General features: G+C 41.1%; 1 protein-coding gene across 1 annotated transcript in view; it reads left to right on the top strand.

The window, feature by feature from the left end:
• prima1 (proline rich membrane anchor 1) overlaps positions 1-21421 on the top strand; it is a 72498-nt gene extending 51077 nt beyond the window's left edge. The window contains exon 4 of the mRNA XM_084150702.1: positions 20755-21421. Coding sequence (XP_084006828.1) covers positions 20755-20854 — 100 coding nt within the window. The 3' untranslated portion in view covers positions 20855-21421. The remainder of the gene's footprint in view (positions 1-20754) is intronic.
• The last annotated feature ends 520 nt before the right edge of the window (positions 21422-21941 follow it).

The following is a 21941-nucleotide window of genomic DNA, read 5'->3' as shown; positions in this document are numbered from 1 at the left end:
ATTAATCATAAAACACGTCAAGTTTATTTGAAAATTCTAAAGAAAAAGAACACACAAACACACAATGCCTCAGTGATTAACAGAACTGTTTCACAGATCACAGAACTATATCAGGGTGTCATTTCTCAGGCAGAAATGTAGATACAAATAATGAAATCCTGTTCCCCAAACAAGTGCAAGAACCACAGAGTCAAGAATAGGTTAAATATACAAATAAAATAAAATCAATTAAAAACAATAGCACATCAACATAAAAACATATAAACATAAAGCTGGAGCCTGAGGACAGTGTCCAAAAGCACAACATCACTATTAATCATAAAACACCTCAAGTTATTTGAAAGTTCTGAGGACAAAGAACACACAAACACACAATGCCTCAGTGATTCACAGAAGTATATCACAGATCACAGAACTATATCAGGGTGTCATTTCTCAGGCAGAAATGTAGATAAAAATAATGAAATCCTGTTCCCCAAACAAGTGCAAGAACCACAGAGTCAAGAATAGGTTAAATATACAAATAAAAACAATTAAAAACAATAGCACATCAACATAAAAACATATAAACATAAATCTGAAAGTGTTGCTCAAACTCCCGGAACAGTCCAGTTATTTTATCTTTGAACCGCTTCATGTCTGCCACATGTTGGGTCGCGCACACATTTTTCAGACAGGGGAAGTGAGCTGCATCACCACCGGCAAGTTGCGTCTCCCACAATGACAGCTTCAACGTGAAAGAACGTATGCTGTCATAATACTGCGTGACAACTTTGTTGCGCCCTTGCAGCTGTTTGTTCAAGTTATTCAGGTGCTCTGTAACATCCACCATAAATGCAAGGTCCGGCATCCATTCTGCGGAATGAAATTCTAACACTGGTTTGCCCTTTTCTTCCATGAACTGTTCAATTTCTTCTCGTAAATCAAAGAAACACCTCAGCACAGCACCTCGGCTTAACCATCTTACCTCAGTGTGGTATGGCAGTCCATAGATGTGGTCTTTCTCTCTGAGAAGGCTGTCAAACTGACGGTGATTCAGGCTTCTGGATCGGATGAAATTAACAGTTTGGATGACCACCTTCATGACGTTATCCATCTTTAATGACTTGCAACACAAAGCCTCCTGGTGCAAAATACAGTGAAAAGTCAAAAAATCACGTCCTCCATTTGCAGATTGCACTTTCTCTCTGAACTTTGTCACAACGCCTGCTTTTTTCCCGATCATTGAGGGCGCACCATCTGTAGCCAGGCTGACAGCGCGGGACCAGTCCACTCCAACCCTGTCCAGCGCGCCGACGAGTGCGGTAAAAATATCAGCTGCTGTCGTTGTATCTGTCATCGGCACCAACTCCACGAACTCCTCGGTGACGGTCAATGTGTCATCAACTCCGCGGATGAAAAAATGGCCAGTTGTGCAACATCTGTAATGTCCGTGCTTTCATCAATTGCAACCGAAAACGCAATAAATGACTTTACTTTTTGCTTCAACTGGCTGTCCAAATCCACTGAAAGATCGGAAATCCTGTCTGCAACTGTGTTTCTTGTCAGGCTGATATTTGCAAAAGCCTGCCGCTTTTCAGGGCACACAATCTCCGCTGCCTTCATCATGCATGTTTTTACAAATTCACCCTCACTAAATGGTTTTGAAGCCACTGCGATTTCATTAGCAATGAGGTAGCTAGCTTTCACTGCAGCGTCACTGATGTCTCGGCTGTGAGTAAACACAGACTGCTGTTTCTTCAGACCTGCCAACAGTTCATTCACCTTCTCTCATCTCCGCTGTCCTTGAAAGTTGTCATATTTGTCGGCATTAAGACTCACATAGTGGCGACGAAGGTTATATTCTTTCAGCACTGCAACATGCTCTGAACACACCAAACATACAGTATTCCCATTCAATTCCGTGATTAAATAGGATGACAATTTTTCTTGGAACACTCTGCACTCTGCGTCCACTTTTCTCTTTTTTGACAGAGACATATTGGGGCAATGAGGGTGCCAAAGCACATAATGTTAAAAGTAGAAGCCGTAATAAATATCGCGGGCAAAACAAAGTAGCTCATTGGCTGCACGTGCTTGACCTACTTGCTCTGCCCCGGTATAAACAGTTTGCTTGCTTAACACAATTGCTATTGCGCAATCCAGTGGACGCAATTGGAACAGCAGTTTATTTTCTTGAAAAATTGCAGCGCATTTTTATACTAAAAAACAAAAACAATTTTTTTTTTTTTTTTTTTTTTTTTTTTTTATCGTCTCGCGGGCCGGATTAAACCCGTTTGCGGGCCTGATCCGGCCCGCGGGCCGTACGTTTGACACCCCTGCCATACGCACTATACACACATGTACACATGGATTTTGTGTTATAGATATGTGACTCGTTTCAGGAAACTAGGCGTATGTCGCGCGTCACTAATTCACAGGAGAGCCATTTGAACATAACGTTTTTTAATTTATCAAAATGCGCTTTTTGTCAGGAATGCCTTCTGGAACATGTGACATTTCATGTGCCTTAATAACAAACTTGTATGCCATCTGTAAATACGAATAAAATTGTTAAATTATGAGCTTAGTTTGTTTAGCCACGGGAAAAGACAGCAATCTTCCCACTAGTCATGATTGGCAGAGATAATGAGTGGGCTGGACATGCCGAGAGATGATTTTGGATTGGTCTGCCATGTAGCAGGCTTCTGTCTATAACATGACCTGGTCAGTATGTGTAGGTAATCCTTTCTAACGCAGATTTTTTGAAAGATATCAGGTAGTAGAACTACGTAAGTGTTGCTCTCCACTTTCTGGAGGACCAAGTTTTGAAATCAGTGGAATTAGAGTATGATAGCTAAGGAGATGGAGAAAATTCTGGTGTTTGATTGCAAATATGCAGACGGAGTCGAAAAGAGAACACACAGAAGGCTGTTGTATAAAACACCTGTCTCCGGATTACATCTTCAAACTAAGGGCAAACATGACATCCGTGACAGAGAGGGAGAAACGTCATTCCATGTATACTGGCAAGATAGTCTAGCTAGCTACATTTTCAGATATTACACATTTCTAATTTTGTCAGAAAGTTGTTTTCATTTCAAGTTAAAGTGTACTGTTAGCTAGCTAGCTAACGTTAGCTGTCTGGCTCGCTAGCTAAAGTTACATGTATGATCTGTGTAGTAATATTATTCGTATCTCAGAGCCATTTGCATTGCTAGTTATAGCCTAAGGTTAGCTACCTGCAGAGCCATGCAGGGTAGTAACATTATGAGTTGGGATTATGGTTCATTGTTTAGCTAGCTAGCTACATGTCTAAACAAAAGACTCCACTATGCAAGTAACCATTTCAATAGAATATTCATGATGTCACTGCGACAACTGTCGATAGACGTAGCTGGTAAATTCGCTCTGGCTATCTACTCTGATTTCAGAGCACTCTCGTCTGAGTGTGCCAGAGCACACAATAACTTACACATTTGCGAACGCTCAACACCCATTGAATATGGCCAGTGTCAGTAAACGTTGGCAAAAAAACATAATGAAATTGTTGCCAGCAGCACAGTTGCAGTCACCAACGCTCTGGATAACATAAACACAGCCTAACCAGCTCTGCTAGGGCGAGTAAAATGGTCAGAGAGAGCTGTTCTCTCATTTGTGTCTGGAAGTACAGTGAGGGAAAAAAGTATTTGATCCCCTGCTGATTTTGTACGTTTGCCCACTGACAAAGACATGATCAGTCTATAATTTTAATGGTAGGTGTATTTGAACAGCGAGATACAGAAAACAACAAAAAAATCCAGAAAAACGCATGTCAAAAATGTTATAAATTGATTTGGATTTTAATGAGGGAAATAAATATTTGACCCCTCTGCAAAACATGACTTAGTACTTGGTGGCAAAACCCTTGTTGGCAATCACAGAGGTCAGACGTTTCTTGTAGTTGGCCACCAGGTTTGCACACATCTCAGGAGGGATTTTGTCCCACTCCTCTTTGCAGATCTTCTCCAAGTCATTAAGGTTTTGTGCCTGACGTTTGGCAACTCGAACCTTCAGCTCCCTCCACAGATTTTCTATGGGATTAAGGTCTGGAGACATGCTAGGCCACTCCAGGACCTTAATGTGCTTCTTCTTGAGCCACTCCTTTGTTGCCTTGGCCCATTTTCAATGCCCTGGCTGAGGGAAGGAGGTTCTCACCCAAGATTTGACGGTACATGGCCCAGTCCATCGTCCCTTTGATGCGGTGAAGTTGTCCTGTCCCCTTAGCAGAAAAATACCCCCAAAGCATAATGTTTCCACCTCCATGTTTGATGGTGGGGATGGTGTTCTTGGGGTCATAGGCAGCATTCCTCCTCCTCCAAACACGGCGAGTTGAGTTGATGCCAAAGAGCTCGATTTTGGTCTCATCTGACCACAACACTTTCACCCAGTTCTCCTCTGAATCATTCAGATGTTCATTGGCAAACTTCAGACAGGCTTTTATATGTGCTTTCTTGAGTAGGGGGACCTTGCGGGCGCTGCAGGATTTCAGTCCTTCACGGCGTAGTGTGTTACCAATTGTTTTCTTGGTGAATATGGTCCCAGTTGCCTTGAGATCAATGACAAGATCCTCCTGTGTAGTTCTGGGCTGATTCCTCACCGTTCTCATGAGCATTGCAACTCCACGAGGTGAGATCTTGCATGGAGCCCCAGGCCGAGGGAGATTGACAGTTATTTTGTGTTTCTTCCATTTGCGAATAATCGCACCAACTGTTGTCACCTTCTCACCAAGCTGCTTGGCGATGGTCTTGTAGCCCATTCCAGCCTTGTGTAGGTCTACAATCTTGTCCCTGACATCCTTGGAGAGCTCTTTGGTCTTGGCCATGGTGGAGAGTTTGGAATCTGATTGATTGATTGCTTCTGTGGACAGGTGTCTTTTATACAGGTAACAAGCTGAGATTAGGAGCACTCCCTTTAAGATTGTGCTCCTAATCTCAGCTCGTTACCTGCATAAAAGACAACTGGGAGCCAGAAATCTTTCTGATTGAGAGGGGGTCAAATACTTATTTCCCTCATTAAAATGCAAATCAATTTATATCATTTTTGACATGCGTTTTTCTGGATTTTTTTGTTGTTATTCTGTCTCTCACTGTTCAAATAAACCTACCATTCAAATTCTAGACTGATAAATTCTTTGTCAGTGGGCAAATGTACAAAATCAGCAGGGGATCAAATACTTTTTTCCCTCACTGTAGCTAGCAAGCTAGCCAACGTTAGCCAGTTAGCTTGGGTGCTTGACTGCTGTTGTTAGATCAGAACGCTTGAATCAACCCTACTCCTCGGCCAGAGCATCCAGTGTGCGCTCTGAACGCTCCGAGAGCGAAATGCTCTGAATTTACGAACGGACAATCTGACAATGCTCTGAGTTTACGAACGCCCAGAGAACACTCTGGCACTCCAGATTACATTTACGAACACACCCGTAGTATAAACCAGCCTTTAGTCTTGAAATCTTTAGTTATTTAATACATGGCCTCACATGTGAATCCTTAAAGAAATGGGTGGGGCTAAAGCTTAAGAGGGAGTGAACGATGCTGAATGGGTGTAGACCAAGAAGAGTTCTCCAGTATGTGTACCAAAACATTTAAAGGCCATTTTCTCAAAAGTGATTTTAAAAGTGTATCAACTTTCAAAGCAGAATTACTTTCCCATTGTTCCTCAACTGTAGTGTATGATATAACATTTTCTAACTCTGAGTCTCTACTTTTATCAAATGTAAAAATAAAAACATTTCAGATTTTGCTGCATAAGACGAATCGAGACGGTCGGTCACATACAGTGGGGAAAAAAAGTATTTAGTCAGCCACCAATTGTGCAAGTTCTCCCACTTAAAAAGATGAGAGAGGCCTGTAATTTTAATCATAGGTACACATCAACTATGACAGACAAATTGAGAAAAAATCCAGAAAATCACATTGTAGGATTTTTAATGAATTTATTTGCAAATTATGGTGGAAAATAAGTATTTGGTCACCTACAAACAAGCAAGATTTCTGGCTCTCACAGACCTGTAACTTCTTCTTTAAGAGGCTCCTCTGTCCTCCACTCGTTACCTGTATTAATGGCACCTGTTTGAACTTGTTATCAGTATAAAAGACACCTGTCCACAACCTCAAACAGTCACACTCCAAACTCCACTATGGCCAAGACCAAAGAGCTGTCAAAGGACACCAGAAACAAAATTGTAGACCTGCACCAGGCTGGGAAGACTGAATCTGCAATAGGTAAGCAGCTTGGTTTGAAGAAATCAACTGTGGGAGCAATTATTAGGAAATGGAAGACATACAAGACCACTGATAATCTCCCTCGATCTGGGGCTCCACGCAAGATCTCACCCAGTGGGGTCAAAATGATCACAAGAACGGTGAGCAAAAATCCCAGAACCACACGAGGGGACCTAGTGAATGACCTGCAGAGAGCTGGGACCAAAGTAACAAAGCCTACCATCAGTAACACACTACGCCGCCAGGGACTCAAATCCTGCAGTGCCAGACGTGTCCCCCTGCTTAAGCCAGTACATGTCCAGGCCCATCTGAAGTTTGCTACAGTGCATTTGGATGATCCAGAAGAGGATTGGGAGAATGTCATATGGTCAGATGAAACCAAAATAGAACTTTTTGGTAAAAACTCAACTCGTCGTGTTTGGAGGACAAAGAATGCTGAGTTGCATCCAAAGAACACCATACCTACTGTGAAGCATGGGGGTGGAAACATCATGCTTTGGGGCTGTTTTTCTGCAAAGGGACTAGGACGACTGATCCGTGTAAAGGAAAGAATGAATGGGGCCATGTATCGTGAGATTTTGAGTGAAAACCTCCTTCCATCAGCAAGGGCATTGAAGATGAAACGTGGCTGGGTCTTTCAGCATGACAATGATCCCAAACACACCGCCCGGGCAACGAAGGAGTGGCTTCGTAAGAAGCATTTCAAGGTCCTGGAGTGGCCTAGCCAGTCTCCAGATCTCAACCCCATAGAAAATATTTGGAGGGAGTTGAAAGTCCGTGTAGCCCAGCGACAGCCCCAAAACATCACTGCTCTAGAGTAGATCTGCATGGAGGAATGGGCCAAAATAACAGCAACAGTGTGTGAAAACCTTGTGAAGACTTACAGAAAACGTTTGACCTGTGTCATTGCCAACAAAGGGTATATAACAAAGTATTGAGAAACTTTTGTTATTGACCAAATACTTATTTTCCACCATAATTTGCAAATAAATTCATAAAAAATCCTACAATGTGATTTTCTGGATTTCTTTTTCTCATTTTGTCTGTCATAGTTGACGAAGTTGATGAAAATTACAGGCCTCTCTCATCTTTTTAAGTGGGAGAACTTGCACAATTGGTGGATGACTAAATACTTTTTTCCCCCACTGTATGTGGTAGTAGAGTAGAGGCCTGAGGGCACACACTTAATATGTTGTGAAATCTGTTATGAATGTATCGTAATGTTTTTAAAATGTATAACTGCCTTCATTTTGCTGGACCCCAGGAAGAGTAGCCGCTGCCTTGGCAGCAGCTAATGGGGATCCATAATAAATACAAATAAAAACACAGTCAGTGGATCCCACTGTGGCTTACAAAACATTGACTTCTGCTGAATACTACTTACAGGCTTAGTCTAGTTATTCTTCTCTACAGTATTTCTAACCTGGCAGGTGGCTCTGCCTCTACAGCAGTGGAGAGTGAGTGTCTTGTCTTGTGGAGGCACAGGATCAAATCCCTGTAATGTTTTTATTTTCTTTGAAACACTGGCTACATTGTATTTCTAACTTTTAAAGTTAGAGTTTCGATAACCATAGGCTGTTCCGTTTTTTATTTAACATCCTAAATCATGCAATGGAGCCACAGTCTTATGTAAATATTTTGTTTGTAACAAAAAATCTGTTGCTCATTTCAAAGCATAGACTGATAGTTTCAAAGTAACATTACCATGTGATCAATGACGTCCGAAGCTTCGTTTGAGCACGTGCTTTTTTGAACCGTGTGTTGCAAAATGTGAGATCCCACTGATTTCGCTGTGGTGCCAGTGCTTTTTTCGATGCAAAGTTGCTTTCAATCACCGACCTCTACTGGACACCTTATTTACAAACGTAGTTAGATTTTTTTCAGTTTATAGCACCTGAACATCAGCTCAGCAGGGAGGGACCGGGATTTGGGATTAGACACCAACATAGGCTATGGTTGAAAAATAACTTTCTGTGAAACCACACTATCTTCCCATTGTTGTTCAAATAATTCCTTATATTTAGTGTAGCCTATGATAATATTTTGTGATAACAGCCTATGGTTATCGAAACCTGGTGACAAAAAGGGTAAGTAGGATGTGGGATGCGGGCTGCGAACCCCACATTCTAACAAAATGTAGTTTACCAACGCTCACAGCTACCCACTGCACCATGATGTTTTGATGGATGCAATTGGAAAACAAGTCTATATAAACATCAAACATGCTGATATTTATTCCTGACCAGAAGATAAATCTAATGTGCACTGTGTTGAAAGCTCTGCGTAAAGCCTCGGTTTCCCATCACTAATATTCACTGTAGTGTTTTGGCTGACATTACTGTAGTATACTGTACTATTTACTGTAGTGTTTTTGCAGACATTACTGTAGTATTTACTATAGTGTTTTTGTTTTATTATCTTTGACATAGAAGTGGGGGCTTTCTCCTTGAGGAAACCTACTGGACAAATACTAAACGTTTTCTAGTGATGTTACGTTTGATGCCAGAGCTCCGAGGCATGCGTCGGAATCACTAAGCAGTGTACTTTGAAGCAGTGTGCCGATGTCTGTATCCCTTTATTAGAAGCACATGATCAATGACGTCCGAAGATTTGTTTAGTCGAACAACCAGCTGATTGGTTTGGTAGAAGACAAAAAGGCTACACTGAGCACGCATGTATGATGGTGTTAACCATGATTTATTACCATGAATACAATTATTTTATTCATGGTATGATTTCCAGCTTTCCACCATGATACAACATATTTTTTAAATGGCTACATATTTACAGTACAACATATTAATTGTGTACATTATTTTTATTGAACAGTAACAGTGAGTAATATGGGTAAATAAATGCTATTATTTCTAAAGTTATCATAGTACACATACATTGGGGTCCAAAATGATTGACTCCATTGATACAGATGAGCAATAATGACTGTATAAAATAAATAATTCAAATACTGAGCTATATTTTATGCTCAAATTTTTGGGGGATATTGTATTATTTTATACACACTTCGAAAAAAAGGTGCTATCTAGAACCCACAGAAGGTTCTACATGGAACCCAAAATAGTTATACCTGGAACTAAAAAGGGTTCTACCTGGAACCTAAAAGGGTTCTCCTATGGGGACAGCCGCAGACCCCTTTTGGAATCCTTTTTTCTAAGAGTGTACTAATACAACTGCTCAGATAAAGAGATTTTGTTTAACAAGTTATATTTTTTCTCTCAAAAAGGTAGGGGTAAAAAAAATCATTTTGGAGTCACTTTTATTGTAAATAAGAATAGAATATGTTTCTAAACACTTCTACATTAATGTGGATGTAACCATGATTACGGATAATCCTGAATAAATCGTGAATAATGATGAGTGATAAAGTTACAGAGGGACAAAGATCATACCCCCAAGACATACTAACCTCTCACCATTGCCAATAACAAGGGAGGTTAGTATATCTTGGGGGTATGATCTTTGTCCCTCTAACTTTCTCATTCATCATTATTCACGATTTATTCAGGATTTCCAAAAGCATACAATATAGCTCAGTATTGAATTATTTATTTTATACAGTCATTATTGCTCATCTTTATCAAGGGTGTCAATAATTTCAGATCCGCCTGTACATTTATTTGTAGACCTACCTTAGTACACACCACAGTATACTATGGTAAACTAAAGTATGTGCTATAGTACCCTATGGTATAATGTATTATAGGACAGTCTATTGCAATGTAGTACAGAATTCTATAGTAAGTTTTTAATTACAGTTTTTCTCAATCGGGTACAAGCATTGTTTTTGGAACAATGTTGTCAATTTTCAAAACAGAGTTCACAAGACACAGAACTTTGTGGCCTTTTGCAAAACAGTAAATTCATTTTCAAAATGTTTTTGCCTTCTCAAAACATAAATACATTCATCAAAACTATATTATACCGTCAAACCTGCAAATAGATTTATCAAAAGAACACGACTGCCTGTGAAAAGATTAATGCAACCATACTTATCTCTTGAGTCCAAGCAGTTACAGTCACTAAATCATGATGATCATAATTGGAAGAATAACTATCAAAAGGGGCAGAATTATGGGCAATTACTCTCCTTTTATGGATATTGAAACAAACAATTTCATACACATCAAATCAAATATTGTTCCTGAAAAAAACAAAAATTAAAAGCACATTGTCTGCAGGATTCATTCATTGGTATCATCACAATCATATTCCATGTATTCAATACAAGGTCAGGTTTGCTCATTGTTTTGTAGACTTTCCATTGGTGTACAGAAACAGTATCCACAATGTTAAAGATTATGTTGAAGATGATGAACCCAAAGTTACTTAGAAGAAAACAACTTTATTCTCTGCATCTCAGCATTTACGCAATATTGTAAAAAATGACAGTCCCCATTGCCTAGCTCTTTCCATATATTGTACAGTGCCTTGCAAAAGTATTCATCCCCCTTGGTGTTTTTTCCTATTTTGTTGCATTACAACCTGTAATTTAAATGGAATTGTATTTGTATTTCATGTAATGGACATACACAAAATAGTCCCAAAGATATCTTGTTTCAAAAAATTCAAAAAAATAAATAACAGAAAACTGGTGCGTGCATATGTATTCAACCCCCTTTGCTATGAAGCCCCTAAATAAGATCTGGTGCAACCAATTACCTTCAGAAGTCGAATAATTAGTTAAATAAAGTCCACCTGTGTGCAATCTAAGTGTTACATGATCTCAGTATACAGTTGAAGTCGGAAGTTTACATACACCTTAGCCAAATACATTTAAACTAAGTTTTTCACAATTCCTGACATTTAATCCTAGTAAATTACTTTATTTTAAGAATGTGAAATGTCAGAATAATAGTAGAGAGAATGATTTATTTCAGCTTTTATTTCTTTCATCACATTCCCAGTGGGTCAGAAGTTTACATACACTCAATTAGTATTTGGTAGCATTGCCTTTAAATTGTTTAACTTGGGTCAAACGTTTCGGGTAGCCTTCCACAAGCTTCCCACAATAAGTTGGGTGAATTTTGGCCCATTCCTCCTGACAGAGATGGTTTAACTGAGTCAGGTTTGTAGGCCTCCTTAATCGCACACACTTTTTCAGTTCTGCCCACAGATTTTCTATAGGATTGAGGTCAGGGCTTGTGATGGCCACTCCAATACCTTGACTTTGTTGTCCTTAAGCCATTTTGCCACAACTTTGGAAGTATGCTTGGGGTCATTGTCCATTTGTAAGACCCATTTGCGACCAAGCTTTAACTTCCTGACTGATGTCTTGAGATGTTGCTTCAATATATCCACATAATTTTCCTTCCTCATGATGCCATCTATTTTGTGAAGTGCACCAGTCCCTCCTGCAGCAAAGCACCCCCACAGCATGATGCTGCCACCACCGTGCTTCACGGTTGGGATGGTGTTCTTCGGCTTGCAAGCTACCCCCTTTTTCCTCCAAACATAATGATGGTCATTTTGGCCAAACAGTTCTATTTTTGTTTAATCAGACCAGAGGACATTTCTCCCAAAAGTACGCTCTTTGTCCCCATGTGCAGTTGGAAACCGTCTGGCTTTTTTATGGCGGTTTTTGAGCAGTGGCTTCTCCTTAATGAGCGGCCTTTCAGGTTAGGTCGATATAGGACTCGTTTTACTGTGGATATAGATACTTTTGTACCTGTTTCCTCCAGCATCTTCACAAGGTCCTTTGCTGTTGTTCTGGAACTGATTTGCACTTTTCGCACCAAAGTACGTTCATCTCTAGGAGACAGAACGCGTCTCCTTCCTGAGTGGTATGACGGCTGCGTGGTCCCATGGTGTATATACTTGCGTACTATTGTTTGTACAGATGAATGTGGTACCTTCATGCGTTTGGAAATTGCTCCCAAGGATGATCCAGACTTGTGGAGGTCTACAATATTTTATTCTTTTCTGAGGTCTTGGCTGATTTATTTTGGTTTTCCAATGATGTCAAGCAAAGAGGCACTGAGATTGAAGGTAGGCTTTGAAATACATCCACAGGTACACCTCCAATTGACTCAAATTATGTCCATTAGCCTATCAGAAGCTTCTAATGCCATGACATCATTTTCTGGAATTTTCCAAGCTGTTTAAAGGCACAGTCAACTTAGTGTATGTAAACTTCTGACCCACTGGAATTGTGATGCAGTGAATCATAAGTGAAATAATCTGTCTGTAAACAATTGTTGGAAAAATGACTTGTGTCATGCACAAAGTAGATGTCCTAACCGACTTGCCAAAACTATAGTTTGTTTACAAGAAATTTGTGGAGTGGTTGAAAAACTAGTTTTAATGACTCCAAACTAAGTATATGTAAACTTCCGACTTCAACTGTATATACACCTGTTCTGAAAGGCCCCAGAGTCTGCACAGCACTAAGCAAAGGGCACCACCAAGCAAGCGGAACCATGAAGACCAAGGAGCTCTCCAAACAGGTCAGGGACAAAGTTGTGGAGAAGTACAGATCAGGGTTGGGTTATAAAAAAATATCAGAAACTTTGAACATCCCACGGAGCACCATTAAATCCATTATTAAAAAATGGAAAGAATATGTCACCACAACAAACCTGCCAAGAGAGGGCCGCCCACCAAAACTCACGGACCAGGCAAGGAGGGCATTAATCAGAGAGGCAACAAAGACACCAAAGATAACCCTGAAGGAGCTGGAAAGTTCCACAGCGGAGATTGGAGTATCTCTCCATAGGACCACTTTAAGCTGTACACTCCACAGAGCTGGGCTTTACGGAAGAATGGCCAGAAAAAAGCCATTGCCAAAAGGCATGTGGGAGACTCCCCAAACATATGGAAGAAGGTACTCTGGTCAGATGAGACTAAAATTGAGCTTTTTGGCCATCAAGTAAAACACTATGTCTGGCGCAAACCCAACACCTCTCATCACCCCGAGAACACCGAAACATGGTGGTGGCAGCATCATGCTGTGGGGATGTTTTTCATCGGCAGGGACTGGGAAACTGGTCAGAATTGAAGGAATGATGGATGGCGCTAAATATACAGGGAAATTCTTGAGGGAAACCTGTTTCAGTCTTCCAGAGATTTGAGACTGGGACGGAGGTTCATCTTCCAGCAGGACAATGACCCTAAGCATACTGCTAAAGCAACACTCGAGTGGTTTAAGGGGAAACATTTAAATGTCTTGGAATGGCCTAGTCAAAGCCCAGACCTCAATCCAATTGAGAATCTGTGGTATGACTTAAAGATTGCTGTACACCAGTGGAACCCATCCAACTTGAAGGAGCTGGAGCAGTTTTCCCTTGAAGAATGGGCAAAAATCCCAGTGGCTAGATGTGCCAAGCTTATAGAGACATACCCGAAGAGACTTGCAGCTGTAATTGCTGCAAAAGGAAGCTCTACAAAGTATTGAGTTTGGGGAGGTGAATAGTTATGCACGCTCAAGTTTTCAGTTTTTTTGTCTTATTTCTTGTTTGTTTCACAATAAAAAATATTTTGCATCTTCAAAGTGGTAGGGATGTTGTGTAAATCAAAATGATACAACCCCCCAAAAAATCCATTTTAATTCCAGGTTGTAAGGCAACAAAATAGGAAAAATGCCAAGGGGGGTGAATACTTTCGCAAGCCACTGTACATGGTATGACACTGATGGAATGATTTAGAATTTTGTGCAGTAATATTTTACAGATTTTCTGAAACATTGATCACAATTGCACATATTTCTCTTTTGATGAAAACAATGTGTTATATTCTGTGAACAGAACACTTAACAGTGAATTTTGTACTCACTGATGAGATTTGTATTTAAAGTTTTGCAAATGTTGGTCTAAGATATGCAAGTCAGGTACTAAGGTAAGACTATCAGAAGTTCTGTAAATGTATTTGAACAGTGCTGTTCTGCTATAGATACATTTTAACACAGATCCAAAGATTGCTTGTACGCGATTGAGAAAAACAGTAATGACTGAAAGGTACTACAGTGTGTAGTGTATTCTACAGTATACTACAAAATTCTATAGTAAGCACTTCACGATCGAGGGATACTACATTGTGAGTACAGTATTCTACAGTATACTACAAAATTATATAGTAAGCACTACACGATTGAGGGATACTACAGTCAGGAGTATAGTATTATACAGTATACTACAGTTTACTACAGAATACTATATAATTATATAGTAAGTACTATAGTATTCTATAGTCAACTGTAGTACATTTTTTTGTGGGCTTGCTTGTTACCGGAGTAACCGCCAAAGACAGTACTTTAGCAAATGTAAAAAAAAAAATGTGCAAAAACACAATCTCACAAACACAGTCCATTCGGTTTCTACAAAGTGAGAGGCCTGCATAAAAGAGCCTGGCCTTGAAATATTTATGTCCACCTTCAATGTGTTATGAGCCACCTGTCATGTGTGTACTACACACTATCTATTATTGAGGGGCCAGAGCCAAGGGCCCATTGAGGGCCCGTCTGTGTGCAGCCCTATGAGGGGGGCCAGCTGGGTTATTTTAGGCCCCTAACCCGGCTCCGCAATGAAACATCCCCATGGTGCCGTCCTGCACGCAGAACGCTCTACCATCCAACACACACACGCACGCACACACACTCCAAGTCTTATGTGAATGGATGGGGATTGCAGGTGCTAGCGAAGGCATTTATAAATAGAAGGGGGAGAGTTAGCACAGCACATTCCAAACTGGGCCAGGCTAGGATGGCGGACATAGAAATATAAATACTAGAGTGGCCTTATTGGTTAGGTGTTCCTTGTCCATGGATACTCTGTAGGTAATGTGAAATGTGAGTGTACAGCCACACAGTAAATTACAGACTAAAAGGGCAGGAATCAACTTAAATAAAAACTCACAAACTCATTGCGGCTATAGTTGCTAGCTAAAGGTAGCTGCCAAAATAAAGGAAACACCCACATAAAGTGTCTTAATAGGGCGTTGGGCCACCACAAGCTGCCAGAACAGCTTCAATGCGCCTTTGCATAGATTCTACAAGTGTCTAGATCTCTATTGGGCAACTGGGCATTTTTATACAGTACATGACCCTAAGCATGATGGGATGTTAATTGCTTACTTAACTCAGGAACCACACCTGTGTGGAAGCACCTGCTTTCTACAATATATACTTTTTATCCCTCATTCACTCGTGTTTCCTTTATTTTGGCAGTTACCTGTAGTTAGCGGTGTGTGCGTTAGTAGCAGACATTGTGTGGTGACGACGTCACCCGCCCTGTGACCTAGACGTTCACTGGCTTTTCTAGGTCAGTGGTAGGACTGTACTGTTTTTTTTAAAAATATATTTTCTGTTGTATTTCTGACTTTATGTTTTTTTTTTTTTACCCCATATGTAACTCTGTGTTGTTTTTATTGCACTACTTTGCTTTATCTTGGCCAGGTCGCAGTTGTAAATGAGAACCTGTTCTCAACTGGCTTACCTGGTTAAATAAAGGTGAAATAAAAAAAATAAAATAAAAAAACTCCTTGAGTATGAAGTGTTGTTGTGTCGAGTCACCTGGTTCAAGCCCAGGTCAAGACAGGGAAGGGATCTAGCCCAAAAGGCAAATCTGACACGTCTTAATGATGTATTTTTTGGTTGATCAAAATAGACAACCAGAATATGATGTCTTTCCCTGGTTGGTTGGTAAAGTTAGTTGTAATATGGTTATATTATGTCTTCTCAACAAGAAAACCATCTTAAACAGTTTGTGCAAAATTTGGACGAACATGGTTTTCACAGATTTGTCTGCTCAAACGTATTCAAATGTGGAAACCCATGTCATAAAAGTTGATCTGGAAGTTCTGGAACTTAGCAGAACTCTCACTTTGAGAGGTGTCTTGCAGTTCACCTTTGTTCAACCAATATCAATATCCCAATTTGAATTTCAACTTATCTCTGTTGGACATACTACATAAACATAAATGGTACCGTAGATCTGTCATGATACAACGGGATGTGTGTGAAAACGAGCAGAATTAGTTCCGGTGCATTGGACAAATCACGATTTCACGGGTGTTAGCATCTTTTGAATTTCAGAAGGGGAGGGGACATTTGGCCCATAGACTTGCCCGTGACTCGCAAAAAGAGAGGGTGATGCTCTTCGTTACGGTTCCGATCTCTTCTCTTAACACATATGGACCCAGAACTTAATTGAGCATCTGACCAATTACGCAAGACTTTAGTTCTGGGTTAACCAAGATTACATTTCAACCTATTATTATCCTTGTGAAGAATGTGTCATGCAGTCAGATTTATTTAATTTATGCTTATTTTCCATTTTATGCTGCTATAATTTTTTTTTTTTAATAACGCTCGAAGTTCCATCTGTTTAATTGCTAGAAATGTTTATACAATCGAGCGCCAGGAAACATTAGTCTCTGTTTTGGGTCATAGTAGTATTTTCTGCATAGTGTATCATTGTTTACATAGAGATAAGAAGTGCTGCACTTGTAAATGTTTACTTGATCTCCATTAGCTGGTAATGGTGATTGAAGTCAGTGCTGTGACTGGAAGACATGTTTGCCTTACCACTTCCCTGTGAAGACACACACAAACACACACACACACACACACGCACACACACACACACACACACACACAGTCAACCCAGGCAGTCGCCAAGTCCTCTTAAGGACCATGGGAAAGGGTCAGGTCGCTGCTAGAACCTCAGTCTCAAGGTTTTGCTGTCCGTCAGGGAAAGCAGGAGAGGAAGGTTTGTGTGTGTGTTGTGTGTGTGTGTGTGTGTGTGTGTGTGTGTGTGTGTGTGTGTGTGTGTGTGTGTGTGTGTGTGTGTGTGTGTGTGTGTGTGTGTGTGTGTGTGTGTGTGTGTGTGTGTGTGTGTGTGTGTGTGTGTGTGTGTGTGTGTGTGTGTGTGTGTGTGCGCGCGCGTGTGTGTGCGTGTCTGCCAGCTGAGTCAGCCCAAACGAAAGGAGTGACACAGCGACTCTGCTGAAAGCTAATTTCTTGACTCTCCTCCTGGCTTGTTATGTAAGGCCCCAAGGCCCCGAGCAGAGAGCCACCACAGAGCTGCCAGTCACAATGGGTATGGCTTGACCAGTGGCCAAAACAACAAAAATTACTACAGACATCAAAATAACTACAGCACTTCTACTGCTGCCTATAGCCTACTCATCTTGAGAAGGAACTTGGATCATAAATGGCTTCTTTTGAAACAGATCAGTCAGTTTAGTCTACTTCTGACAGAGGCACAGTGACTTTCAACTTATGATATAGGCCCTACAACATTTGACTCACTACTTTGTAGCTGAAAAGGTGACAACCAACAGAGAAGTGGCTTTTGGCCCCCTCAGCAGCCATTTTGGGGCTTGATAGTTCTCAGTCGCTCACTTGCTCAGGATGATTCCTTGAAAAAGACTGAGGGCTTACTAGCAGAGGGACAGGAGTGAGGGTGTGATTATAGTATATGAATCACAGACCGATGGCTTCTACTTGAGAAGATTTATTCTGTGGTTGTGTCACTGACTTCTCTGCCACTGAATGACAGGCCAACCCTGAAGACGTGATGGGGCTAGTTAGGCTATATGGTAGGCAGAAGGAATTAGCATTAGCCTTGACAATGAAAGATTTTGAGTTCCGTGCCCTGACTCATATTCAGCAATGATCCATGTTGTCTTCTCTGATGGACCCTGGTGTATGTATGGCATGGTAGCCTGTAGCAGCAGAGAGTTTGAAAGCATCTGGGGCCCTCAATTCGTGTGCTGTGAATTTATTTGCTGTTAACGTCAGTCTCTGGTACTGTACCATGCCTTAAATCGGTGTGTGAAGAAGGGTGTGAAAGGGTAGGAGGCTGTTGAGGTCTGCAAAGATTGTCTCCTCACAAAAGATTTTACCTTTTAAATGGCTTACTGAGCTTACTGCATTTTAACAATACAGTTAGCTCATCGTAAAAAATCCTCATAGTTTCTTCTTGCATCGTAAAGGATGCTCATCGTGTAGACCCATTTCCTGACTGTGTCATGAAAAGTTGCGCGCGCAACTCAGAAACCTCTTTGTTTACCTAGCAGTGGATACGATCACATGCAATTTCAAATGCAACTCGTGCAAGTTAACAAACATGTAATCAAATGCTTATCGTCTACAACATTACAGATGTCATCAGAGGATTGATTACCTAGCAAGCCAGCGAGGCAAAGTAAAATATCACAAATAGAGTAATAGAAGAATAATATACTTGTTGAACATAGCTATAGCCATCAGTCTTGCGTGTTTTCATGGCCATCACTCACTCACTGTTAAGTTTGTCAAGGTCCCAGCGTTAGCTATCCTGCTACAGAGCTTTTTGATGTCGGGATACGTGCGCATCACTCGAACGTGACGTTTGATGATAAACAGAAAATGGCTCTATGCCCCTCATGAGTGTACATCCTCAAGTCCTTGAGGATGGGCCATATTCAATCAAAATCATGTTTGGAGGACAGATGGCCTGGCTACAGGACGTGTCTCATCCACCCATCCCTGAGGGACCCAGATTGTTTTTACAGTATCACGACAAACGACCAAAAGCATTCCCGACCATTGCTGAAACGTTGAGAGAGGTGCTACCCATGATAAGTAGTGGAGAAAGTGACTGGATTAATGTCTATGGGCTGAGTGGCTTCAGAACTGAGAAAAGTTTCCCATTAGTTTGTTTTAAGGGTTTCAGACTGAGGCCATGTATCCCAAAACCGTTGTGGTTTAGCACTGGCTGAGTTGGAGCTGTTTAGGTTTTGCAGTAAGGAATGGGGTGCTTAATACTGGGGAAAAATAGATGCTGAATATGTATTTTTTCAGTTTAATTAAAAGCATGAATATTAACCAGGCAAAGTTGAGATACCTCACCCTCCATATGCTGATTAAGTATGGGGCAGCAAAGGCGATTGGCTCACACTACAGCTACGTATGAGGAGCATATAGCCACTTTCAATGTCTTTCCCTGACAAGCAGACAGCATATCCAGCTGGTTGGAAAAGCCAAGAGATCTTAAAGAGATCTTTATGTCCATCTTATTTGTCTGTTACCGTTATGGACACCGTACGACGGTCCTCATCATCTAAAAGTGACATTATGGGGAGAACGATCACAGAGCCCTCCCAGGACCTCCTGGACATGTTGATCAAGCCCAGTCTTGCCATCCCTGCAGGGACCCATAATTGAGTTATTTGGGTCCTTTCCTGAAAGGGTCACATATCTTGGATCTCTTAATTAGGGGAGCGACAGGATGGGTCGGTTGAGTTAGGGAAGGAGGCCACTGCGTTCGCTCACGGGGCCATTAAAGGCGGCAGAAAGTCATTTGGAGAACAGGATAACTCACTTTGATGACCCTCCGCAGCTGTGAATCAGCCACTGCAATATACTGCTCACTGGCTGCATTATACCAGGGCCAGCTCTAAGCTCTCCTGGTCTATGCTCCCAAATGCTGGTGGCCATTTTTTATTCATATTTACAAATGAAAGCTGTTGTGTGGATTTATGTCTTAACTATCCGCAGGGAAGTAAACCTCTGGGGAGAAGTGTCCTTGTCACATTTTCCATTTAGATTATATATTTTTATTAGATGAGTTTAATGTGTCTTAAACTCTGACTAAATCATTGTGCGCAGCCAGTAACTTACACAAGAGTATGTTTATAGTTTAGATAAGCCTTCCTCTACAATCATAATATTTAATGGCTTTCGTACCAACTCCTGTGTGCATTTTGTTTTAATCACAATGCTTTTCAACATAATAGTAGGTATGGCTTGGATTCTATTAACTACTGATCTCAAGATCTTCAGATCAATGACCTATGCTTAAGCCAGATTTTTAGGTAGAAAAGACAAGTGTCGCAAAAGCGACCAAAACTAATGTGCGTATTGACTGCAGTGGAGGGCAATGGAAGATGTTACACACCTCCTCATTTCTGAAACTGCAGATTCTGCAGACTAGTGTCGGATGGTATGATTGGTTGACTGAGGTTTGCTCACTTCCATGCAGCTTGGCTACTTTCATTGCTAGCATTTGTTAGAATGCTAATGTATTTGATAGGCTATATGTAGTATTCTGTGCATGGCTAGCCAACTAGCTAGCCTTGTCTAGTAAGACGAGTGTTGCTGGCAAGCGAACAAGTTGGCAGGCTAGGTAGCTATTGTAGCTGCTATAATAGTAAGCTAATAGCTATAAGTAGTTGTAAACAATTTGAACCTATCTATCTAGCTAGCTTGCTGGCCTCATTGCATCCATCTGCGGTCAAAATAATCTTCTCCCCACTTGTGTAGTAAGCATAAATGCTTTGAAGCTTGTGGAGGGTGCGTGCACATTTCACTTTTGTCTTGCGACCCGTTGGCCAACGCTTGTCTTCTCTACCATAAATGTGGATTTACTCTTCAGAGCCAATTGATTTCAAATGAACCAACAAGGGAGTTAAAGGACACAGCCTCAAGACATAGAACAACTGTATGCATCAGATGTAGTCACAGGAGCAGTACTGTTCACATGTTGACATCTGATTATTTTTGTCACCTGTGTCATAGGAAACCCCTTCGGAAGGAGGAGAATGGAACAAGCCGAGGGGAGTACGCCATGAGCTTGCGCAGCAAGAAGACGGTGGACACCAACAACACAGGGGTGTAGGAAGTGCCCAGATAGAAGGACCACGGCAACCACAACCCCAAACCACTAGAAATGACAAGAAGCCCTCCTTGACTTTGAGAAGGCAGGGGGGCTGGTAGGAGGGAGAGTATGAACTTGCAACCTAACAGCAAATCATGCTTCAGGCCATTTTGGGAACATATAAAAGAGAGCTTGGCCGAAATAGGGCTTGAGGGATTAGCACTGGAAGCCTTAACGGAATGGCTCATCTCGTGGGGACTCGCTGTCTAGCAGAGACACGATAACAGCTGCCAGCACATTGGCCAAATCTGTAAGTCCATACATCACCTTGGAGACCCCTATGTGGACAGAAGCGATGTGAAATACAGAGGATAAAAAATCGCATGCACATTCTGTTGAATGCAATGTTTTCTGTCTTTCTCTTTATGCACTCCCCCCAACACCCCACATTTCATTGTCTTGTTCCCCTCCTTCCCCTTCTTCTCCTGCCTCTGAAGGTTTCTTTGATGACTAAGGCACAAATCAGCCTTTTGTTAATTGACATTCTCCTTGAAACACAAAATCTTGTTGATGGACAAAGATTGCAGTGGTCTGTACACCAAAATATGAAAAAAGAAGAACTGTCATCATGAAGAGTTCTGTGTATTGCTTTTGGTCTCTGACTATGTAATTTGAAAGGATATGAGATATGTTCCCAAGGGTTGTTTCCTTATTATGAAAATAGGACGTGAGAGTATCCAATGCCGATCAGTTATGGATTCTGTTTAGTGCTTTACGACGCAGATCTGCATTTCAATTTCTGAAGTACGTGTACACAGTAAGTTTAGGATATATTAATCAATGAGAGAACTACAAATCAATTTCTTATTTTGGTCAGCCCATAGAAATACACATAAGTGATTCAAATAAAGTTTCTACAGGGGCTATATTAAAGGTGGACTTAGCAATATGACATCATGATGCACAGTGGAGCGACTTCCTGCTTACATAAATGTGGGCATGCCTCAAGAGGGAGCTGTAATTGGGAAGAGCCAATAGTGGCAGTCTTTCAAGTTTGTTAGTTTGTTATTGCTCCGCTGTGTATGATGATACAATATAGCTGAGTCTA

This window comes from Coregonus lavaretus (assembly GCF_964263955.1).
Source record: "Coregonus lavaretus genome assembly, chromosome: 33".
Lineage (NCBI taxonomy): Eukaryota > Metazoa > Chordata > Actinopteri > Salmoniformes > Salmonidae > Coregonus > Coregonus lavaretus.
This window is presented reverse-complemented; position numbering and strand designations above follow the sequence as displayed.